We start from the raw sequence: 25946 nt of genomic DNA on the forward strand, positions 1-25946 counted from the left end.
TTTAATCGTATCACTAAACTAGTGACTTCTTTCGTTGAATATGTTTAGTTGTTCAAAAAACAACAACATTCACTTAAAAAAATACAAGTTGGGAGCTGAATTTCGCTTAATGTGTAGCTGATCTTTCCTCGCCATTTTGAAGTTTTATTTAAGGAGATGATTCAACATTGCACATGATGGACAAAGCTCGTTTTTAAGCTCTTATTGTCAAATAAGGTAAAGTGGCTGAGATGGCTAGGAATGTATCTAAATCTACAACCTGCCCAATTAACGAAGGACTGCCTAAGATAGGTCTGGTCGTAATAAGATAAAGAGATTGATATGCTTACCTTAGCTTGAAAAGTGCGTATGGCCGCCGATAGGAAAGATCAGATTTTAAATGCATATCAAACCGAGGAAGTCTATGACTAACTCATACAAAACTGATATTGTGACAATGCCTGGGTAATTTGTTGTGGTTGAGTTTTACGCAACTTAATGAGCCGGTACCGAGTCAGGCATTAATATCAAACCGCTTAGTTTCGATGCACGACCAGCAGTTTCGGTTAGGCATTTGAATTATATGAAGTTGTCCGTATTATTAAAGTATTTTTGGTGCTTCAGTATAGTGATTGATTTCTGTGTGACAGGGCTTTTTGTGTCGACAGACTGGACAAAATATATCTGTTACATTAATGATAAATTAAACACACTCACTCATAGTTCGTTAAAACAATAAAGTGACAAAAAGGAACTCAGTTCAAATAAGCACTTTTGGTTTGCACAACTGGGCAGTATGCCTTGGTCAAAAAAACTTCAAAAATATTGCTACGATATATATCCTTAATCCATAAATCACCATCTTATCTTCATATTTATAATTATAGGAGCCATAAAACTTATTGCCATAACCTAAAAAGTTGATTTCTAAATCTCATTTTGAAAGTAATATGTAGGAAAAATGCTGACGAGGTCCAGGTTTTGAACGGCGCTGAATTGCGATCTATTCGTCTTTTTCAATTTCCTAGAATAATCATTCTTCCTCAGGCATCGACATTTTTCATTTTTGGATAATAAAGTACAGGTAGATTTTGTTTGGTCTTGTGCCGGTCTTTCTTACATTGCCTAACATAAATCTTTGTAAAATTTACGTGAAAGATATGCTTACCTTAACTTCGAAAGAACATTAGACTGGGGCGAAAGATCAGTTGTTATTCAATTTAAAAAAGAAAAACCAGGAAGTATATGTCTATTTTTTCCCTAACTGATATTGTGACAATGCCAGGGTAATACGGCTTGTTGTATTTTAACACAACTTCGTGAGCGCAATCTCAAAGGAAATTCTGTCACCGTAAACATTTTTTGATATTCAGTCACAAAAACGAGTTGTTGCTGTGTAGCACTCAAAATAATTATCAATATTAAAGTGTTCAATAATGTTATTGGAGTGTATTAAATGCTGTATCAAAACAGACGTTTCGGGGAAACCCCGCTTCATCAGCGTGAATATTCACTCCAGGAACACTATTGAACACTTATTTGATATTTAGTGCTCGATTCATTCCTTATACGTCCTTACTACTAAAATTGTAAGTGTATTTATAGCGCAAGTGAAAGCATGCACAAATATCGATGTGGTACTCTATTTGTCTGTCGTCATGTCATGAATTGACTACTTTCGGTTTCGATATATAAAAAATATAAATAGTTTAAGGAAGCCAGGGAAGACTTAGACGCTCCATTCTTGACTTAGATCTATCGACTACCTAAACTTCTGCTTTCCAACAAGGTAAGCTATTTTCTTTATCGTGTCTGGCTTTTCGAAGACGTTGACCTTCATTCTTTTACTCACGCATATCACTGAATTCGTGACTTGTTTTGAAGAACATGCTTTGATTTCAAAAGATCTATCCACTGCATAAACTTCTGCTTATCCACTGTTTAGACTCCTAGTATCAAACAAGGTCAGCTTTCTTTTCTTTATCGTGTCTGTCTTGTCGAATAACCTTAATCCTTTTACTCGTGCATATCGTGAATTGTTTGAAGAATATGTTTTGTTTTCTAAAGAGAAAATTCACATGGAAAGTACAAGTTTTGGCTGACTTTTGCTGATAAAATGTGTAGCTCCTCTTGCTTCGCCGTTTGACTTAATGTGCTTTACGCTGAAACGTAACTAATAGGGCTCTACACAGATAAGCGCCGTTATATATTACTGCCTTATAAACATGTACATTTCCTTGCGTAATATAAAATCGTCGTCCAGCATACAGCAAGCTGTGGCTATGGAGCTTTTTCCTACGCTGCGCTTCTCCTGTGGAGTTCGTTGCCACCAGATACAAGGCTTTGTGACTCACTATCTATCTTACAGAAACTAATGAAAACGTATCTGTTAAAGAAGACATTTTGCGAGCTTTAAAGTTATTCTTTTTCTGTTAACTTTTTTTTTCTTTTTAATTTCACTTTAGATCATAGGCTAGATTTGATAAATTAATTATTTAGTGATATTTTTAAGTATTTAATTACCTTAACTTGAAAAGTACATCATTACTGAAATAAACTTGCCTTCACGGCTTCGGTCAAGGTTCGGTCTTGAACAAGTTAGAACAACTAAGTGTTTCGTGGTACATTTACAGTTACATTTACTCTAAAGGACATCGCGCCAGCTATAAAAGGAAAACAAAATAGTTAAAGTATTTACACATTAAAAAAAGTGAAATATATAAACCTAAGTAGACGTTTAAAAGAGGGAACAAATTTTACAGACACAAATTTTACCAAAAGTTTGTTCCATTCCTGTTCTTGGAATAAAAAAACTATAATAAGATATTTTTTATTTGCTTTAAGAAGTTTAAATTAAAAATGGTGACTGACTCGAAGTCTACTTCTGAGGAAGTGTTCTCATTTGCCACTCAGGCTCCATATACGATAAGCATGTAGCGATAGTGTTAACGTTTTTCAGTCTTTATTTAGTTTCATATTCTGACTTGTGGTTGATCAAGAATGTGTCTTGGTATTATTAGGCATCCTTATTTCAAAACATGGCATTGAACGCTCAGCGCCTGATTATTATCCACCTCTCAGTCTGTGTGATGCTGTCCATTGGAATAACAATCAAATATGGCAAATACTGCGATAAAAATAATATATTCTTATTCTTTATTTTATTTTTCAAAACTTACGCATGTACGTACGAATGTTGGTACTTAGCTAGGTACGTAGGGTCCATTCTCGTTCCCAGAGCCCTTCGTTTCTTTTGGCCACGTGGTCGGCGAAACGGAGAGCTCTGGTAACACTGATTACCGGATGTCGTTAAATCCACGACATCCTGTAGCGCATGCCCACTGCATAAATGTTCGTCTGCGCCTGCTCAGTAAAAGAAAGGGGAAGGCTGGGGCTGACTGAGACGAGAATAAAGCGAAGTTGAAAGAAGATACGAGATTTGAGTTTGGCGCCAGCTATAAAAGGAAAACAAAATAGTTAAAGTATTTACACATTAAAAAAAGTGAAATATATAAACCTAAGTAGACGTTTAAAAGAGGGAACAAATTTTACAGACACAAATTTTACCAAAAGTTTGTTCCATTCCTGTTCTTGGAATAAAAAAGCTATAATAAGATATTTTTTATTTGCTTTAAGAAGTTTAAATTAAAAATGGTGACTGACTCGAAGTCTACTTCTGAGGAAGTGTTCTCATTTGCCACTCAGGCTCCATATACGATAAGCATGTAGCGATAGTGTTAACGTTTTTCAGTCTTTATTTAGTTTCATATTCTGACTTGTGGTTGATCAAGAATGTGTCTTGGTATTATTAGGCATCCTAAGAGGGGAAGAGGATGCGTAGGGTCTGACTAATAATTAGGTGCCACCTCCACGAACGCGTTGATGGACACAAACAAAAATCGTCGTCAATTTGTAAACATTGCCTTAGCGACCATAATTCGAACGTACCACCGTGTCTTTCAGGACAATTTCACGTGCTTATCAAATGTACTAACAAATTTGATTGCCTTATCAAGAAGATGCTTTTTATAAGAAAACTTAAACTATTCCTAAACGGGCAACGGACTCGATTCGCGCAAAGGTGTTCACTTAAAGAATTTGTGATCCTTTGTCATTATGTTAATTCGTAGAGACTATAGAAATTGATATCGCATTATTTATTCACTTTGCCTTGAGAATGGTGTCACGATGACGCCGAAACGTCGGCTTTTAACGTTAATTAATTAATTAATTAAGTCAGTCAGTCGGTCGGTCGGTCGGTCGGTCGGTCGGTCGGTCGGTCGGTCGGTCGGTCGGTCGGTCGGTCGGTCGGTCGGTCAGTCAGTCAGTCAGTAACTAAGTTAAGTTGACGAGGGTAGGCACTAAAATAGTATTAAAATACTAACCAACCAGTGGCCCTCCTTACATTATATACAATTCACTATAAAAAAAAGTAACAATAAAATAAGAATGTTCTGTTTTTTTTTTAGGACCGCCAGACGAAACCTTCAAGTACAAAGTTACTCCATGGCCCGTGCTGATCCCGGTCAATCTGTAAAATATCGCAAAGGGAACGTCTGTGTTATGGCGTCCTTTATCCTATTCAGACCGGGCTTTTTTGACCTTCTCTGACCGTGGGGGTGGGGGGTGGGGGGCTTTAAGCAATCACAATGAAACTCAAAGGATGTATTGTATGTCCAAACATCTTTCTTTTGGTATACGTCACGGGGATGATGGCGTCAGATCACGTGAAAATTACATCATGATTTCAAAACAGCCGCAATCTTGGATCCGCCATCTTGGATTTCAAAATTTTTCCAAAATGCCAAAAAACCACCCAAAATTAGTGCAACGTACTCGAAATCAATAAAAATGTGGTTTTAAACCATAAAAATTTAAAAAAATAATTCCATTTCAGTTAATTTTTATTAACAGAAACACGCAAAATTGCAAATTTGGGAAAACATGCCTGTCAAAATGCCGTTACCATGGCGATGTCAAGTTCTTGACACATCATTCAATCCCACCGAAATTATTGCCAGATAAATTATAGGTAAACTCAAAAAGTTTGACAGCGTTTGGTTGAATCTTAACAAAGTTATAAAAGTTCAAAGTCACCCCGGGCCTCAAAGCCCCCACCCGGTCTGAATAGGGTTAATCGTGTTCCAGTATCCTGCTGTTCTCGATTTAAAAATCACATAAATTGTTATATCGGATATCCGCATGACCGCATTTGAATCATGCAGTTCCAAATAAAACACAACAAACAAGGGAGATAAAATATCATCAAGCTCAAAAGACAAAGCGTTAGATCAACTTCATGCAAGAGGCATAACGTTTACAGCACAAAATCTGTTTGAACAACCTTCTTCGTTTTCCAAGTAAAGCTACAACAGTTTTTGGCGAAATGTGTCATTCGTTATCGAAATTATTAAACTCCAGCAGTCATTTGCCGTCACGGAAAAATTTCAGAGCTTGTTCTTCCAAACCAAACATTTTAAATCAAAATGAGCCAAAACAAACCGCACTAACGAAAGATGTGACAAATTACAGGGGTTTCAAACTTCAACGCAGAAATTTACTAGACCACGGTCTTTGTCAAATTTGCTTGTCCTGGCTTAAAATAATACTGCATATTGTGCCCTTCAGAAACAAGTGAGACGCAAAAGGCCGGCTGTAAAGGTCGAATGCTCGCCGCACGCTTAAATAATTTGGAAGGCCACAAGGGATAAATAAATAATAAATAAATAAATCAACTTTGTTTTACGAGGGTTGCACGTAACAGTCTTCGACTGACAAACCTGTGGCCCTCGGATTCCCGATCGAATTGGAATTTAGAAGTGTTGGTTTTTGTGGAGGGAGGAAAACCGGAGAACCCGGAGAAAAACCCTCGGAGCAAGGACGAGAACCAACAACAAACTCAACCCACATATGGTACCGGGCCGGAATCGAACCCGGACCACATTGGTGGGAGGCGAGCGCTCTCACCACTGCGACATCCCTGCTCCCCTGATCGCCCGCATAAATTAAAAGCAATTACAACAGGTTTAGTGAATGTTTTTTTGTGTAACTGTCAGTCAGGTCATTTCCCACACATTCCGGGGAAACCTCCCGCAGCGGAACTAGACTTAAGCCTGGTTTTCACTAGCGACGCAAGCACAAGCGCAAGCACAAGCGCAAGCACAAGCGCAAGCACAAGCGCAAGCACAAGCGCAAGCACAAGCGCAAGCACAAGCGCAAGCACAAGCGCAAGCACAAGCGCAAGCACAAGCACAAGCGCAAGCACAAGCGCAAGCACAAGCGCAAGCACAAGCGCAAGCACAAGCGCAAGCACAAGCGCAATCACGCAAAGAGGACAAATTTTGATCCTTATGCTTTTGCTTGCCGCAAGCACAAGCAAATAAGAGCTGTTATCCTTGCGATTGTGCTTGCGTCGCTAGTGAAAACCAGGCTTAATAATGCCATAACATGTACATTTGCCATATTTTTTCGGAGCGGGGCGACACGGCTGTACACAGGCTACCGTTTTCACTCGCAAAAAATGTTCGCAGTTGATGTCTAAATAGCGTAACCGTACGCGCGTAACCGTTTATCTACAAAGGAAGAAACTAAACTTCTCAGGTAAGAACTCAAAGTGTTTGTGCTTGTGTTGGTTTGACTGTTCTTGTTATTAAAATAACTTGATTATACTAGTATATAAAAAAAACTAGATTACTTAAGTGCCAACGGATCAGAAAGCCCGTATAGCCGTTTCGAACGCTTAATCGATGCAGAAAGGCATCTGTACATCCTAAAACAAGACGCTCTATTCAAGAACACAAAAGATATCAGTGCGTCTTAAGCTTGTACAATTAGAAAGTTGCGAGAAAGTTTGCAACTGTAACTGAAATCGGTGATAAGTGGAATCACACTTTTCTTAATTTCGGGTTGTCGAGGGTTAATTCTTCCCGCGGAAGGTGAAAATTAATTCGAGTTTGCTGGAGCTTTAAGTTACCGAAAACATTCAGCAAAATTACAATGTTCAAATAAAACAAAATTGGTTTAAGTTGTTATTGTTAGGTTCGAGTAATCGGGACTCCACTGTAGGTGCACTTTTTTTAATAAGATAACTTATAAGTTAACCAGTTAATTAATTACATAATTAATTAATTAATTGATACGCAATCAATTAAAATTAACTTATTTTATGTACACAAGGGTACCCGTTTTATACAGTTATAGTTATTAGGAAGATTTACATGATACAGCTGTAACAACTTTCAGTCATTTATAGATAGTTGTTCTTCTGTTGGATTGAAAAGCAGGAAATTGCTTCCTCTGCGACGGCCTTCAAAACATCCTCGACGAATTAGGTAAAAACATTGCACCAGGCAAGAAGATAGTGCTCTCCAGAAAGCCCTCACATGTAGCAAGCCTTTACCTAAAAAATAATGAAACCAGACAAACTTCAATGAGCCTCTGCCTTCCATAAAAAAGTCAATTAGTCGATCAATGCGCGCGGGGATGTTAGGATGGGGAAGTTGCCCATCCCTGGACAAACATAATCCCCAAAAAATTCCCATGCCGAATTTCTTACCCTTAAATTTCCAGGAAGGTGGGAACGATGTAACACAAATACAAAACATTAGAAAATCACGTTTTTTTGTATCTTATCTGCACAAATACGCAGCTACGAATCTTTAAATTAATAATAACAATAGTAATAATAATAATAATTATAATAACAATGAGAATTTACAGTGGTATCTTCCACTAAGTGGCGCTTCTTGTTACCACTGATTCCAGATCAAATTGAAATTTGGAAGTGTTGGTTTTTGTGGAGGGAGGAAAACCAGAGAACCGGAAGAAAAACCCTTGGAACAAGCACGAGGAGATCGCTCTCACCACTGCGCCAACCTTGCTCCTTTGTTTTTATTAAGCCAAAATTCAGTCCTACTTAAATCAAGCCACCAAAAAACGAATTGCGAGATTTCCCACCCCAAAATTCCTGGAATCGAAAATTTCCCACCCCAAAAAGTCCGTCTATCATCCCCGTCACTTGAAATCCTGAGTACCCTCGATCTCCCGGGGTTGTTGTTACAGGGTAGGTTTGATTTAAACTAATTTAAATTAATTTATAAGCTGCAGGCAAGCCTTACCTACGGCCAATATCAGCACGGCACTGTTGATAGCCAGGAACATCGCATTCACGAAAGTTGAGTTGTTGGTGCTGGAGTTGTTGATTCTGTCGTTAGGCTGTGAATATATTGCAGCAAGACAAACGTTGAAGAATATTATCCAAAGAACAAACGTTTGAAGTCGATCTTCAAATTTGCCTTTTATCGGTCGGAAGATGGTGTAGGCAATTCCAGATGCACTGGCAACGATCACGGCAAAGCCAATTTGAGAGCGGCTTTCGGTGTTAAACAGAAGGATGAACGAAATTAAAATCAGCTTTCGATACATCTCGACAATCTCCCAAAACCAATATTTTTCTTTGTAGTTTTCAAAGAACAATCTGAGGCCAAAAGCAATTTCTTTCTCGTCAGGGTTAGCCTCTCGATACTTGTAGATAGGAAACAGTAGCAGCAAAGGAAAAAGCACAGGATAAAGTGCAAACGCAGCAGCTATGTGCCAAAAGACGTTGTGTCGATGGGAAAGACAGTGGATAGAGTAATCAGCTTTCAGCAGAGAAACACATTCGCTTCCATCTGTGCTGAAGCACACGTCCACACAAACTCCAGGCAAAGGCAGAATTTCAATAATCTTCTTACTTGTCATTGGGTATGACAAAAGAAGAAATAAGAATATGTTTCGATAGCACGACTTTTTTAAGCTTGAGACTTTCTTAAGTTTCTCGCTCCGGAAAATCTCCATTTTGTTGATGCTTCGTTTTTTTAGTAAGAGGTAAAGCAGTATCAGGAAAACGACAAAGATGTTAATTCCAACAGCAAAAACAAATTGCAGGAATGGGTCCAGTCGCATTAAAGGATGAATGCAGCTTAGTGGTGCAAATTGCAAAATGTTTCCTTCAACAAACTTCAGATATTTTTCCATGGAAATAAGGATTACAGGCCACTGGACTCTCAACAATGCCGAGAAAATACCAGCAACAACCTGATAAAAACCAATCACAATCTTTGCGCAAGACATGATGACATCTGCAACAGTACGAGTACGATCGTCTTCTGTACGTCTCGAGTCACCCCAGAGAACCATCACAAACAACAATGCAAAGACCAGAATTACCACAACACATGAAATGATGGTAACAGCCATTCTAGGACATTGATGACAGCTGTTAAATCGGAGATAGTGGTTGTAAGAACATGTTGCACATAGAGTCCCCTGGTATCCTACGCTACATGCTGAGCTAATGCCACCCTTGCAGGACCCCGGATAAGGACATTTCAGTGGCTTAGGTAATCGTCCTTGAAATGTAGAGAAGTTTTTGTTGTATTCTGGCCCAAAAGTGTGAATGTTTACAACAAATTCAGTGTAATTTTTCATCGCTTGGTTGTTCCACTTCCAGAAATAGTTTGGTGCCAGGATTGCAGTATCGTTGTCGCAGTTGAGGCCATAATCTGGACATGCTGTGCAGGGACCAAAACGATCAAAGCGGTAGAAGTTATTAAGGCATCTGCATGCACGATAACCAGCCGTTTCATTAGATCGGGTACCTGTTTGGTATATAAAAAATTGAATTATAAATGTGTATGTAAACTGTCTTTCTACACTTACAGCTATTTTAATTAACGTTGTCCGACCAAATCTTAAAAGATCGAAATATACTATGGGTAGAAGAAGATAGCAACTGCACGTGCTAGATATAATGACTTAAAAAACACGTTTTCTTTCTCTTTAGACAAGTGGAAACAAAGGACTTTCAGCCACACTGAATGGTAAGAGAATTTTTAAAACTCAAATCCACTCGATAGCGAAAGTAAAGCTAGAAAAAAAAAGGCCTCCTGAGAGGAAAGCAAATTCATGAATTCTTCAGGTGCAAAAATACAAATTTGTACATTTCCTATAGGCTAATATGCAAAATTTCAGTCAATACCCAGACCATGATAGATTGTGTAATTGGCAATTCTTGTCGTAGCATAGTGCATCGACTTTGATGCACTATGCTACGTAAGATTTTTTTAGGTGCTCAAAGCGACAGTTTTCCCATTCAATAGCGGTTAACGAGCCTTAATCAAATTACTTGAAAAGTCACTAAACGCCTGCAATTCTTACGTGCTTCTACCTGCTTCGTCCGAGAACAAATTAAGGTACTCGAAACTTTTTTTTTTTTACGTGCTACTTACCATACGGACATGCACGACAGTCGGTTGCACTTTTTCCAGGATGATCCTTCTCCGGAACATATGTGCCTATGCTACAATTCTTACATTCATATCGCCCCATTTCGTCTTGATAAAAACCTCCTGAAAATTAGGCAGAAGCTTTTTAAATTTTGATTTAGCATCCTTCCTATTTAACGTGATTCATCGTTAGACACGCGCACGGTCGTCGTACAGGCTTCTGCTCAGGACCAGTCAGTGATTTTGTGTATTAAACTCTGGTATTTTTTTAACACAATTTTCCTTCAAGGAATGCGAGTAATATATCACAAACACTTAAACATTACCTGCAGGACATTGTAGACAAGAAGCTGAAAGCTTGCTATAGGAGTGCAGATGGCTATAGGGATTATAGGTACTATAGGTACCAGTCATGCAAAAGCTGCAGTTTTTGCATTTGAAATGGGGCCAGACTGTTGTTTGACATGCATTGCATATGAAGCCTGAACCAATAAAGCCTTCCAAAAAGGAAGTTTGGTCATCGTAAATGAGTACATGGTAGGATGCTGACGGTGCACATTCACTGAGGAAGAAGAAAGCATCGTTAAGTTCAATTTCCAACGACGCGACTCACATAGTTCATTAAGCAAAACGGCAAATTATGCAAATGATAGGAACTTGGAAGATGCACCTTGAACAATATGTTTGTGTATAAGATTGTCGTTTACTTACATAGAAGCGGTATATAATCCTGGAGTAAGCGCCTGAAGATTTCTACACGAAATATCCCTGCAATTTAACACATTGGGACGGTTTCTAAAAAAATTGTACAACGGTGATAATAGTGGGTTTGAAGGCCATGTAGGAACGCAGGCATGACCTTTGCTCATCGCCACCCAATATCCTGTATAGGTGTTATTTTCTAACCTTTAAAACTTGTTAATTTCATTCGTAGATTCTGCGTAATAATGTTTTTACTAAATGAAATAATTGGCCCATGCAAACTAGTGGTAAATTATACCCTCTTTTGTGGCAAGACAGATCCAAGCTGATTTCGCGATTTAAAATATTTGTTCAAAGATTAAAATTTGAAACATTTTATCTTCTTTTTGAAAGGTTGAAATTTCGCTTCTGTCATGACAAAATAGAGTGCACCAAGCTCACTTCCCTCGTGAATCAATTCCTGAATTCTTATGGGACGAAAGCTTGGACACAACATTGCAGGTTTGCTGCTCCCAATGAGCATCTGAGTTTGTAGTATATGACAAAAACGCGCGCTGGCGTTAAAGATTGGAATCTAACTACGGGAAATACACTGTTTAAAAACATACATATGAGCGTAGAGTGTTGGGCGACTGTAACGCTCAATCATCTCTATAAAAAACGCCTACAGCAATTTATGGTAATTGTTTTCATCGTTGCTAAGTCTAAAACTTCCATGGTACCCTGCTGGCGTGTCTTGTAGGTAAAATTGGGATTTGGAAACATCAAGGTCCTATTTCCATGATGTTTATGATGATGACAACAATATGATTACGAGTTTAGGTACGAGTAGGACATTCGGAGTTCAATCCAGTTGCGTTTCCACATCTCTCATTCCTCACTGTTGCTAAGTGTAATGTATTGGTCAGCGGTTGTGTACCCATGCTCAATAAAGGGCGGACCGGATTCGTGTCTGGCCTAAAGGTTAGTGCGCTAGACTCCGGATCGAGCAGTCCGGGTTCGAGCCCTGACCGGGGCGCTGCGTTATGTTCTTGGGTAAGACACTTTACTCTCACAGTGCCTCTTGCCACCCAGTTGTATAAATGGGTACCGGCGAATTTACTGCTGGGGGTAACACTGCGATGGACTAGAATCCCATTCAGGGGGGAGTAGGATTACTCCCAGTCACTTCATGCTACTGATGAAATCGGATAAGCACCAGCCTGGTAGGCCACTAGGTTCGAACGCAGACTTTCTTTTATCATATGATGACGATAACAATACGATAACGGGTTGAGGTACGAGTTCAATCCAAGATCAATCAAGTTACGTTCCAAGATTTCTCACTCCTTCCTGTTGCTGTCCAGTTAAACAGTAGCCTGCGTGGCCGGCGTTCAAAGGGGAAGGAGAAGGGGAGTTGAGCGTGAGGTGGAGGAGAGAGGGCGAAGCGCGACGGAGAAGGGAGAGGGGAACGCCTGCCCTGACGCTATTGTTTTTTTCATACCGCCCCCAAAGTACTTGTCATCTGCTTGCCCTCAGTTTTATGTCTGGCTGTCAAAATTATCCAATCTGATTGGTGCCGATTTTCGCAGGAAATAAAACCCTTCACCGTTCGAATTGCCTATCTAATTTCTTTTATTCTCGTCTTCTTTCAGAAATATGCAAAACAAAATCTTTTCATGGTAGATCATCTCAGATATATCTTTCTTGCACCCTTCAACTGCGGATTTGTTACGAAAGTTCCGTTCTGAGACTGAGAGAACGTTTTCAATCAAGCAGCGTTTCCGGTGTTCGAGTTTATGGCGTCGGGTTGCAACCGGCCGTGACCAAAACAACTTTATTATTCACAGCGTGTAGCGCTTACCGGCTGCTATAACTTTTATAATTTCTTCGCAAATTCAGTAGTTTGATACCAAATCCTACAACGGTCGATTTCTTTCAAAGAATCAACCGCTACGCAGAGAAATCGCTCATAACATTCGCCATTGGATTCATCTGCATTGAATGAAAGTTGAGAATAGACCACAGCCATCAAATTAATCGATTGAATGACATACATCTGACTAATCAGAACAATCAATTTTCACACTCTACAAATTCTGACCAATCACGATTTTTGCGTCCAGAATCTGGACGTAAAAAACGACAAAAACAATAGCGTCAGGGCAGGCGTTCCCCTTCCCCCATTCCCCGATCGCGCTTCGCGCTCTCTCTCGCACCTCACGCTTCGCGCTCGAACTCCCCTTCTCCTTCCCCTTTGAACGCCGGCCACGCAGGCTAGTTAAACAGGAGACTATCAAGAGTCGTACTCGTAATCCAATTTATAATGTCCCTAATGCAATGGGGAATTAAATCAATAAGACTCTTCATTAAATCACTTCTCTTACTTCATTATGTGGTATAGTATTTCGTTTGTTTAATCTTTGTACTTACAATGTAACATTGGAAGTCATTTCGTTGAATATCTTTAACGGCAGTAATCCTAAGGGATTGTAAAATAGTGTCCTAAAAACAAAATAATGAATGTTATGGCATTTGTAACCAAACCCAAGCTATGTTACTTATTGGCGTGTTTTTTAAACGCTGAACAACTCAGTAGCAACCTACTTTATTAAACAGCAATAAGCTAACGACACATTAGCCAAACTTAAAAGCACACAGCGTCTTCAACAAATATTAATGCCATAGAAGTTACGAAATTCTAATTCCCCCGAGGTTAACTAACACTACATTTTCTCCCGCACAAATCGAAAACCTAATTAAGTATAATCAAATTCATTAAACATCAATAACAGTGCGGGATTGCCGCCGGTCGGTGAGTATATCGGATGCCCTCGAGGGATAAGTTAATAACTCCTACTTAGTAATAAGGAGCAAGCTTTTATCAAACTGACCAAACAAAACTCATGGTCGTCTCAAGGGCCAATTCCAAGTACTAGCCTTAATTTTCCCAAGATTATTGGAGTGGGTGTAACTATGTTTTCAAAGGAATCTGCAAAACTTCTAGGATCAAAGGAAGACGAGACATGATAGTTTGTCAAAAACTCGGACACTTAATCGGTGAGATACGATACCATAGAATAATGTTATCAGAATATATCGTGTTTGGCCCCGATCACTCAAAAAAAGAATGATAAGAGTGAATTCGTGTAACCCGTTTTTAATATGCTAATGCGCCCTGTACTATTTTAATGAGCTGTAAGGAAAAAGAGAATACGGACAAATCTAAGTATTTGTGAAAATTTGCATTGTGTAAGTCAGGTTAGAATGCAAGCATTTACCAACATGAAAAAAACGAACCAGATAAGGGGGCCAATTATCATGAATTTCGATAGAAAAAAATATATTAAAAATCGCGTAAAGGAAAACAAAAATTATACCATAAAATTAAATTTGACCCCTTTCGCACGCCAAGGGGAGCGCAACCCACGATGAAAAACAAAACCCTCCCCCCAACCAGACCCAACTATAAATTAAGAAGAGACCAACCAAAAAGTAACACCACACAAAAAGAACGGCCACAAAAAACCGACACTCTATAAAGTCGACTTCTATATATGTTAACATGTTTCCATTTAATCTCGATGTTTCCTTCGCTCCCGGGTGGGGTGTTTAGTCGGGATGATAGGTTTTTTTGGGATGATTCCAGGTTTTTGGGTAGGAAAACTTGGCAAGGGTTTTTTTTTTTTTAGTTAATTAGGGATTTTTTTGGGTATTTAAAATGATCTTAAGATTTGTGGTAGTGCTTTGGCTGCATAGTTTTGCAAAAAAGTACAAACAAACGTGTTTTGCTGTCGATATCTTGGGGGGTTATTTTTTGGTTTTGGGTTTTGGTGGAAGCCCTAGGGATTTTTTGGGTCTTGATTTTTGCCCCCCATTCGATCATCCCCGTCACTTAACATCCCGAGTACCCCCCTGGGCTTTAGCTTCCTCTCGGGAAACATTGATATCCTCGGGAAACGAAACTTGCTCTTTCCCTTGGGTCAAGTTATTGAATGTTAATTATGGGTTAAATAACTTACAATCTTTCAAGGCTACTGAGTCCACGAAAGGCGTTGCCATCAATATATTTGATTGCGTTGCCATGGAGAAACCTGCAAATAATGATGCAAAAGTGTGCTTTAATCAATGGCTGTTTTCACACTAGAGACGTATCTTTTTAAGACCCCAGGTACTTCGATGGCTTTTTAAAATGATAAGCGCGTACCATTGTATCAAGTATACCAAGTATTGACTGAAGACAATAACTCTCAAAAATATGAATACAGCAAGCTCAAAACAATTACAGTTCTAATGAAAATGTTCGTTAAATCTATATAAGTACCGTTGCATTTTTGTCGTAAACAGACTAAGCACTTCCTACTTAAGATACAAGCAATTCAATACACTTTTCAGCTACTTCGGGTAGTTTTTAGCAAACAATAGTTAAGAGAAAGATGTAATGGTTAATATGTCACGAGCGTGGGACAACTTTGTTCTACGCTTGTGACAATACCGAGCTTAAAATTGACCATCTTTCTTAAATCAACATCATACGGTACGCTATCGAAAATGTTGATCCTAACAGTATGCAGGACGTGTGTCACATATGAACCATAATAAATGACCTTTCTTACCATGAGCTTTCCCGCAGCTCAGTGGATGAAGCGCCAGCCCGCGCCGGTGTTTGGAAGGTCATGGGTTTGATTCCCGTTGGGGATTCATATTTTTTTCTTTGTCCCACGCTTGTGACACGATGAACATATCACCTTTAAAGGGATTCAAGTCTAGACAACAACTTTGCATATACGCTTGAGTGTTGAGAATTGATCGCAAGTATATCTCCGACATGATTTAAGCTTGATATTACTTACAAGAGTTGTAATAATGGGCTGTCATCAAAAGTGTTTTCAGGAATGAAGGCCACGCTGTTGTTGATCATCAGTCTTGGAATCAAGAAAAAAGATAGACATAAAAATAACGCAAATACTGAATTAACTGGCTTTCTACAACAGTACTTGAAGCCTTTAAAGAGAAGTTCACTCCAGAATAGCCATTTATATTCTTACGCCAATAAGAAGTTCGTACAAAGATATGTTATTCACCAAAATTTCAGGCTCCAAAGTGCGCTATAACGCTACAAACTTCTCCCAAAACTGGACAGCTGAAAGCCGCCATCTTGGGGCTGGTAATGTATGCGTGACGTTAAAGAGCTCAGCCTGAAGTTTGGCGGGAATTTATAAATACTTAAAACTCCTTGTTTCTTCGTAGTGGCTTTTGTTTGTCAAAATGACTATTTGTGCAGCTCCATTTTGCTCTAACAGAGCTCCAAGAAATACAGAAAACAAGGAGTTTCGACTATTAAAATTTCCCACCAAACTTCAGGTTGAGCTCTTTGACGTCACGCGTACATTACCAGCTCCAAGATGGCGGCGTTCAGTTGTCGAGTTTTGGGAAAGATTTTGTAGGGTTATAGCGAACGTTGAAGGCTGAAATTTTGGTGAATAACATATCTTTGTTTAAACTTTTCATTGGCGTAAAGAAAATAAATAGCCATTCTGTAGTGAACTTCTCCTTTAAGTGACTTAGGGGAAAGAGGGAGGTGGTATTGCTATTTCCATAACTGGAATGTTATTCCATGGTATCATTGTAAATAGTCAATGATCTCTAAGGATTGAGGTAAGGACAGAGTTGTCATATTTTGATTATTAAAAAAATGACGGTCTTACAGTAACAAAGTGTTCACTCAATAAATTTGACACGAAAAACAGTCACTTACAGTATTCTTAGATTCCTAAGCCCAGCAAAGGTGCGACTGCTGACTTGTGAGATGGAATTAAAGCTTAATATCCTTGGAAAAAAAGTAGCAAAAATACTAAGTTAACAATTTTTCTTCCAATTATTGTGAATAAGACAGAAACTTGTTTACCATCCTAACTGGCAGGAAGCCGACAAGCTCGCTATTTACAAAAGCATGGAAAAGTTGAATTCGGGGCCACCGAAGACAAATCCTACCAGTGGCAGTCCCGCTACCTCCTCTGACTTTACAAATAAATTTTACTTTCTTTTACTGCTACTCAAAATCAAACTCATTTCACTTACAACTGAGTTAAACTCTTGCAACCTGAAAACGCTAAGTCTGGTATGGACATAAGCTTATTGAAAGACAAGTCCCTAAAAAGGAAAACATTATTCAGAAATTCAGGCAGGGTAAGTGAAAGAGTTATATACACCAAATTGAAGAAACGTTGACCCTGTGAAAAGCATAAACCATGAACAGTAAGACCGAATGGGATTCTGGGTAGATAGCATTGGTAAGCTGAGTAACATTCCACTTATTTATAATCAAGTTAATTTTCTTTCTTTGAGGGCTTTAATAGAATGATTTATGCAATCTGCCTTATTTAAATGTTCTTCTGTCACAGACGGCGATTACTTTTTCCAATTTATTAGTTAACATTTGAGTCGCATCGTTTATGGTTTCACAGGTGAACGTTTCTTCAATTTTCGATGGTACCATTTATAGTTTTGTTAATGAAAAAAAGGTGAAAACGCGGCGTTGGCGTGTCTCAGGATTTAAATGTTACTTTTCCAGATGTTAAGCTAAGAAAAGCAACATCTTGTTTTTATTTAAAAAAAATGCAATAAAAAGAAAAAGGCAATGTATGGGACAAGATTTTCTGACAAAAAACAAACAAACAAAAAAAAAAATGGGTTGTTCATAGGGAGGGACTTGTTGCCAGGACTTGTTGCTGAAACAAGTCAGACTAGACACAGGGACTTGTTCTAGTATTTGCCGACCTTTAGTGTTGGCGCTTATCGATATGACGACAAATTAAATCTAGGCATTAGTGAAATTATCAACCAAACGTTTAAGATCACAGCGGCCAAAGAAGATAAACTCGGAGTGCCAAAAAAGTCGGACGGTGAAACGAGCGGATTGAAATTGAAAGCCATGATGCGTTCTACTGAAACGAGTCAGCGGAAGGCCAATTAATTAAACACCAATTAAATTGAATTTTTTCTAAAAAAAAAAAAAAACTGCAATACTCACAGCGTTAAGTTAAATTATGTTTGTTTAAACATTGACTGATTTTTTTTACAAATCAGGTAATAGATGGATGGATGGCATAGATGAACCAATTCGCTTGTCACGGGTCTTCCTGTAGGAAAGCAGTTAGATCACCCGCCTAGTGTTGGGGAAGTCATGGGTTCATTCCCGTTGGGGACTTACTTTTTTCTTTGTTTTTTTTTTTTTCTTTTTTCCTATACGCTTTTGGCAACAGAAATTACAGCTTTTTCAATATTGGTGAAGCTTTAATTGAATTCTAAAGACTGGAATGTGTAGATCATTATGGAACACTTTCAACCATCGACTGACGAGTGACTTGACGATTGACTCTGAAGAGGAAATCCGCCCAGTTTGCTGAAATGTCTGTCACCAACAACAATACTTTTCAGGACAACACATATTAAGGAACTACGTAATGTCATTAGCGAAGCAATCTGTTAAGCTTACAAACTGAATCCCACAGATATGTTTTGAAAGATATTGACTGGTAAATGTTCAATCTTGTTTCTACGCAAAACCCTAGAAAAAGATAAAATAACAAAGTGAGTCAAAGCATGTTCACGGTTAAATGTATTTGATCAAGTGTCAGTTCTATAAAACGAGTCTTTGGTCATTCCAATTTCTTTACTTTAATATGGACAAGTTTTTTATAACCAACATGTTTTTGAAATCAGAGCTCGCATAGATAAGCTGTTTGCACATGTTTATTCCACTGAATAGTCCGATATTTTAAATCAAGGCCATATTTTGAAATGTCACGTTACCAGAACATAGATAAAACCCAAAAAACTGTGTAGATTTGGAAATAAAAAAAATCAGTAGTGCTAATATATTAGGAATGACCGCAGCTTAACGCCATTTATTACTGTAATAAAGGAAATAGACTTATACTTTAATGCAAAAATGATTTTTTTCTAGAAACAATAGTTCCCCATTCGAATTACTAGGGTTCCTAATATCTACCTCGCGGGTCGTATATTTACTATAATGCCCATCCATTTTACACAGAAACTAGCGCGGTGACCCCCATTTTTTATTTCATTTTTTTAATGCTCATAACATAACTGTAACCTAGACCAAGATTCAGAAAATTGTTTATACTGCTTCTATTTCAGTGGAATCACCTTAAGTGTACGCTAAGAAAAATCGTAAGTGCAGCAATTTATGTATACCTCGTATAAGTCGACCATTTAAGTGATTTAATGCAACTCCCTTAAGTTACAAGTACACCTACGTTTACCAGTAAGTGTTACATCGCTTAATGCAACCTGGTCCTGAATCTGTAGTTATAAGTTTGTCTCCCCTTAACGTTTTCCAACCATACCATCATTTAAAAAAGGCAAAGTAGATGCAATATTCAAAAAGGGGCAAACTATTATAAACTTAAAAAGTAAAATATTTTCAATAAGGGGTTAACTTGTGTTTGATTTTACTTACATTTTAAACACTTGTTTGATCTTAAAATTCCCGAACTGTGACATATCCTTAATTTCGTTACCATCAAAATCTCTGAAAAAGAGAAAAATAGTTTTATTGACCTTGACGAAATTAAAAGTGTTTCTATAAGTACAAGACCTGCTTTAAAATTTTATTGTTAATCAATTGAAGTTTCGAGATTAATTCCTTCATTAGAGCAAAAGAACTAATCTATTTATTTCAAGGAATGCTTAACGACGTCCTCTTGATCTAAAGTGGTAAAGAAAAAGGATTAAAAATCCACCAATTACAGACTCACTAGTACTGGAGCAAATCTTTACTGATTTACTGTCATGAGGCACATAATTAACATAATTTATGTCTGCTGCGGTGCAGCAATCGCTTCCAGTACATTTTCGATTTATTCGGTTAAGTAAAAAAGTTAGTGTTTGCCAAGGATTTGTAAAAATTTAATGCAATTTCGATGTTGCGGTGGTAGCTATCGTCCAACGCACTGTACAAGTTAACCGAGTTAGCTAAAACTGCACTTTCCCATTTTTGCGAGCAGCTTTTTGCTTCTCGTCGAAAACATTGAGCTAAGCGACACGCTACCCGCCTCATTTATTTTCCATGTCAGAATCCAATAAAGGTTGTTGGTATTAATACAAAATCGACTTATAGTAGGCTAGGCGTGGCCTTGCTGAAACGTACTGTACTAGTCATGAAAATTGTTAAAAAGTAGTTTGAACAACTTGAAAAAGTTGGGCCGACATTTTCAGGTTTGGCAGTGTTACTTGAAAGAAAATCACAAAAAAACATTATTTACTGTTTATTCACATCTTAGCGAATGTATTTATGTTTTCATGGGTCATTTTGTTGAAAACTGAGTGCACCCTAACAGTTTTAGTCTAGTTTACACAAAAACTTAGAAGACTTCCTGTGACACTGTACCTTTAAGAAAACTAAACATCAAAACTGTGGAAAGGCATTATCTAAATTCTCCATAACTCACAGATTTTCCATCTCCTCTGGAAGACCACTTAAATCGGGAACAGATGTCAACCTGTTGTCCCTGAATTGCCTGGAGGAATGAAAACATAGAACGTAGCTATTTATTAAGATGATTCATTTTTTCATTTATAAAATTTCAAATACTAATCTGCTACAATTGTTTTATTTATACAATTTCAACCTTGTATCTACAATTTAGTAAGTAAGACATAGTTTTTATAATGCAAGTGACGTGATAAACAGATAAAGCTGCTCAGTGAAGCAATGTAAGTTAAATTACAACTGACTGGAAGTGCGGTGAACGGTTGATTGGACAAAAAAATCGCCCAATATTTAGCGATAGTGATAAAGACAAGACTCGACACTCACAAATCATTGAGTTTATTGAACCGCCTAAATGTTCCATCTGCTATCGTTATGAGGTCGTTGAAAGATAGACCCCTAAAAGAGAATTGACACAATCATTGGCAATAAGCAAGCAGACGTGAAATAAGAGAGCAGAATGCTGGTATTTTTCAATTTTAGTTCTTCAGAATTGTGGTGCAACTGGTAAAGCAGGTTGATCAAGCCGAGCGTCCTCCTAAAGTGTTCTGCACTTGGCAAATGATTCAATGGGGCCGACACGAATTGTGGAATTGCACGCATTTTAGCCATCCTACTGATGAACGGTTACGCCTACGAGAATTTTTCAGGAGAGACATTACGTTCATGGTCTGTCCCCTTAGAACTGTCAAAAGGAACAGTTCTTCATTGACGGTTTTAAGCAGACCATGCTTACAAAGTGCTACATAAAAGCCTAGTTTCTCAACCCAGACCGATCGATCTGCAAACATTACTAGAAGTAACTTACAAGGTCCTGAAATCTTCAGATGGTCCTTCAAAGGTGCCTGGTTTTATATTCGTTAGCTTGTTTGCAAAAAGGTCACTGCAAGATATGTGACAAGATTATTTTATCCAAGACCAAGAGAGCAAGACATTTTGCCTCAGACAAATGCACACAATTAAACTAAATAGAACTGCATGAAAACAAAATAGTGTCGTAAACTTACAGATGTTCCAGCTTTTTCATCGCTCGAAAGGTTCCACTCTCAATGTTCTTTAGATTGCAGTAAGCCATGCTCCTAATTAAATAGCAGATGTTTCAAAATGCAGATAAATTGAGAACGTTTTAAAAAATGTATTTTTTAAATGTATACAGTAATATAAATTAATGATACAGTAATATGAATGAATAATTATTATGTGCATTGTACAATTTTAATTTTAACGTTTCAACTCTGCAAACAATCAACAATATATTCAACAATTTTACCTATTTTTTAAACTTCTGTCCAAGTTCATAATAATTAATAGTCTTTATAAGTATATCTTACGCTTTTTACTGAAGTTTTTATTCTTTTTATTGCTCTCCTTTATTTTTATTTGCACACGACCTCACAGACTAGAGAGTAGTAACTCTAGATCTGATCTCTTATATATCGTGCATAAATAAAGGTTGTATGTATGTCCCCACAGCGTGTGCTAAAGAAGTCCCGCACTGTAAATATCGACTTTTACAAATTTTTTGAACGTGCATAGCAAACCATGGCCAAGTTCACCCAAACGCCATAGATATTATTTGCAAATATAACTTGTAACAAGGTCCCGACAGTGTTGATGCATGGTATTGTCAGGTACTCACAACTAAGTAAGTATGTGTAGGCGAGCGTGTGTGTGTATGTCTGCATGGGTACATTTTCCATATTGTGAAAATGTACCTTGACACATGCAGACAATGGTTTGAACTGCATATTGCAGTTGCTCAATGAAATTGCTTTTTCAAGTTTTGCGGGACGCAGCATCCTACCTAGAAGAGGAAAAATAAACTTACAAATAGCGCATGTTGTCAAAGCCGGCAAAAGTATCTGAAGTTAATTCAGGTCCAATTGGATTTCTTGTGATATCTCTGCGAAGATGAACACAACAACGATCATTCTTAACTAAACAGTTATTCGGGTTAATATTAATCTAATTATGTAAAAAGTTATCTTTAGTCATGTAATGTAATTCTTCTGTTATTTCATAATATTGTGATGAAAACTTAAACATACTTACAAGTTGCTGATACGTTTCGATTCTTTCAGAATGACTTTTAAATCGTTCAACGATAGCCTGTTGTCTTCCAGTTTGCTGTTAAAAAAGAGCAAAAGAGCGTTTTCATTCACGTGACCAGAATCTATGCAAATTTACTGGAACAAAAAGAAGCGTTTACATAAAAAAAAAAAAAACTTCAAATCCCACAGAATTGGCTTGGTACACCAACATGGTCGCCATGACGTCCTGTGAAAACGCTTTATACTGTAAGTTAGACAATAATCAACAAGTAACGCGTGTTGTGATGGGCCTATTGCTCTTGATGTATGAAACGACACACCGATTATTTAATTGCTTGGCTCTGTTTGATTCCAGAGCGCCAGGTCGAGAGAGGTTTTTTTAAATTTTTTTCTCGAAGGTGACCAATTATAATAGATATTTGCATCTTAATTCAGAACATCCAAGGACAAAGACCTACAGATCATTCGAAGTGGCTTACAGTTTACTGTTACTGTTATTACTGTTATTAATCAATGTTATTTAAGTTTGTTATTTAAATTTGGGAATGAGCTTTGGTGCCATTTTTAGAGCTTTGGTGTATAAAGTTTGTTAAAAGTTTCAATGATAACGATGTTACCGGCTTCAGTTTGAGTTATGAGAGAGATAAAACACAACGCTCTACGTAAACGACATATTACTGGCGTTTCTCTTTTTTTCTCTCGAATCATTGAATAAATTGTTAAAAACATTGACAATGATTTTCACTCGTCCACAAAAGATGCACGAAGTTAAAGGAAAACCTCAGAAGCAGGACGTTTGCTGTTTGCGGGATAAAACGAACTTGGTGCTAAATCTCACTGTTGATGCACACAAGATGTTTATATCGGAGCTCTACAGCGGCCCGCAGGGCCGCAGAGCAGAGCCCCATACGCATGAAAGAAGGAACACTATCGAAATGAGTTTTCATGGTCAACATGGATAGCGGCATGGTTCGCGGGCGCGTCCGTACGGCGTACGGCGTACGGAGTCGCGCAACATGGCCACCATAGTTTGATGGTAGAAATAGTGAAGCAAGAAGGCCGTATAAAGGCGGCCTGTAAAATTTAAAGAACAACAAGAAGCAATGAAACAAGAAGCAATGAAACAAAATGTGGCTGAAAATTACGTGTAAAAAAGTAATCGACCGCCAAAAAAGTGGACATTGAGAGCCATAATCGATCGATGACTTTCGTGTCTATCTGTAAAGCCAGCATCGTACATGAAGGAGCATTCGAAAGCTAAATCGGGTTGATATAATAAATAAACAAACCATTTTATTGCTACGGGGTAAAAAAAAAAAAAAAAGGAAAAAAAAAAAAAACTTGACCCTCTGGGATTTGAACTCACGGCCTCCGGATCCGTGGACTGGCACCTTACCGATTGAGCTAATCCGACAGACTCTGCAATGCAGGTTGAATATATCCTATATCAATGTAATAGATTGCTATTGCTAGAAAGCAGATAATTTACTGTACTCTAAAGTAATTTTTCGTGCCATGAGTAATGATTTTGCCCCGCTTTAAGATTATTATTTTTGTCGTACTGCTGACATTCAGTATAACCGTGAGCTATTTAAATTTGTGTCGCACCTATAAACCGCCATAAACATTAGTACTTTGGCCGCTTATTCACTAGAATGAAAACATTGTAAGCTCCAGTGAAAATTAAATGAATGGGGAGCTCCGCTTTTAGGCTTGCCTAAATCTATATATTATTTGACGAGAATATCAGTAAGCAATTTATTTTAACAATTCTCTGAAGTTATCGAACGTTCCTTGAACGAAAAAACAACATATCCTTATTTTTAACACACGAACTTTCATACATACTTTAAGTGCAGTTAGTTAATTACTGAAACGTTAATTTATATTTATCAACTCTAACGATGCTGTAAATTATTAAAAGGAATATGCGTCAATAATATGATGTATGTCCAGGCAGTTTCCCAACGTCACATCAAGATAGTATCTAACTTAAACAGTTTTATCCGTTACAGGACCGCTGCTTCTTGCTAAACTTGATATAATATTGGACGTAAGCTTTTGATTTATCACGCAACATGTATATATGGAACTAGTAATTATAATGAGCAATGATATAGAAACACAGAACTTACACTGTTGCTGCACTTTCGGGGAGGTAAAATCCGCCCTTAATGTTGTTTTTGCCGAGATTTCTGCAAGAGGCAAAACCGCAGTCTAATTCCTTTTGGGGTTACGGCATTGTATTTAGTTAAGTAGCCTGTGAGCAACCTTAAGTTTGCATTTGTCACACGCGCGAGCAGTAAAGCCGCAAGAAATAGTATGCGAGCGAAGCAAGACGCGCGAGACGCCAAGTGACCCAAAAGTAAACCTGATCACAGGCTTGTTGTTTAGCAAACAAACAGTTAAACCTACAATAGCATGAAATAAGTTTAAAATACGTCTGGTTAGGCATTTCGTTAGCCAGGGAGGAAGCTTAAAGAATTACCATATATTACGTATAAAAAAACTGTGTGTCGCTATAATTCTTCTTGTCCTAATCCTAACACCTTAGGGTTTAAGACAAGAACTATCTGGAAATCTGTTTGTTTTTAATTTTACTTTTCCTTACAATTTTAATACATTTTAATATACAATATATATTTCCAATTTTTTAATATACTAGTATTGGATCGAAGTTCTGTATGACTACCAAACTTTGAAACTGCCTTAAAAATCCAGTTTCCCTTCTTTCATTCCGTTTCTCACGTACGTAGTTGTTGTTTTCTCGGTTATTGCTAAGTTTTAAATAAAGACAGATAACTCTACTTGCATATATGTTAGCTTTGTCAGATTCCGAAAGGTACCATATGGAATTGACTGCAAACTGTTCCCTGAAAGATCTCTGAAAAGAAAACACAGCGTTTTAACATAAATAAATCTAAAGAACAAATCCTTCAGACATGGTTATGTGCAAATGACTATTTAAAAAAATAATAATAACTCGGAAAAAATATTCGTCCATTCGTCGCTATCTGAGCTGTGTTGTACCGATTCAAAGTGGCTCTGTGATTAGATAACGTAACGAACGCTATGTATAAGTTTTGTTTGCGTGATTCACGTCATTATAATATCGATTAATACCTCTTTGTTTTCGACTACATACCTCTATAGCCACAAACAGAAAGGGTTAGTTCATTTTCTCGATCCACAAGACACGCGTTAATCGCACAACATTAGAACGAAAGATAGACTGATCGAAGGATCGTTGTAAAACCGAATGTAAGAGCGGGGAAAGAGGTATGTGATCTATTTTGTAATTGTAATATCTTATGTAAAATTAATAAGGAAATTTGTCCAAAAAAATGTAAAATGAAGAATTTTGTCCAAAAATACGATTTTTGGCCGATCCTGCTTGAAATTATGACTTTGCCATAGCAACTTAAGTAGACACATAAGTGACATTTTAAA

At 37.7% G+C, this 25946-nt stretch overlaps 2 protein-coding genes across 2 annotated transcripts in view; both read right to left on the bottom strand.

Moving 5' to 3' along the window:
* Nucleotides 1–21520, bottom strand: part of LOC144643777 (uncharacterized) — a 54815-nt gene extending 33295 nt beyond the window's left edge. The window contains exons 1-12 of the mRNA XM_078503485.1: nt 21453–21520; nt 20773–20844; nt 20405–20473; nt 19414–19485; nt 18424–18495; nt 16684–16755; nt 15779–15850; nt 14948–15019; nt 10571–10806; nt 10248–10367; nt 8097–9617; nt 7362–7378 (exon numbers count right to left, since the gene is read on the bottom strand). Of these exons, the coding sequence (XP_078359611.1) occupies nt 7362–7378; nt 8097–9617; nt 10248–10367; nt 10571–10806; nt 14948–15019; nt 15779–15850; nt 16684–16755; nt 18424–18495; nt 19414–19485; nt 20405–20473; nt 20773–20844; nt 21453–21520 (2463 nt within the window). The remainder of the gene's footprint in view (nt 1–7361; nt 7379–8096; nt 9618–10247; nt 10368–10570; nt 10807–14947; nt 15020–15778; nt 15851–16683; nt 16756–18423; nt 18496–19413; nt 19486–20404; nt 20474–20772; nt 20845–21452) is intronic.
* LOC144644653 (uncharacterized) lies at nt 7218–24951 on the bottom strand. The gene is made up of 20 exons (XM_078504531.1): nt 24868–24951; nt 24632–24720; nt 22498–22572; nt 22274–22348; nt 21453–21524; nt 21254–21328; nt 20773–20844; nt 20405–20473; nt 19414–19485; nt 18424–18495; nt 17007–17078; nt 16684–16755; nt 15779–15850; nt 14948–15019; nt 13359–13430; nt 10956–11012; nt 10571–10806; nt 10248–10367; nt 8097–9617; nt 7218–7378 (listed from the first exon to the last, which is right to left on the bottom strand). Exons 1-20 carry the CDS (start codon nt 24949–24951, stop codon nt 7218–7220), a joined length of 3210 nt encoding a protein of 1069 aa, XP_078360657.1.
* Between the last annotated feature and the right edge of the window lie 995 nt (nt 24952–25946).

This window comes from Oculina patagonica, chromosome 1 (genome assembly GCF_052425735.1).
Source record: "Oculina patagonica isolate OP01 chromosome 1, crgOcupat, whole genome shotgun sequence".
Classification (NCBI taxonomy): Eukaryota; Metazoa; Cnidaria; class Anthozoa; order Scleractinia; family Oculinidae; genus Oculina; species Oculina patagonica.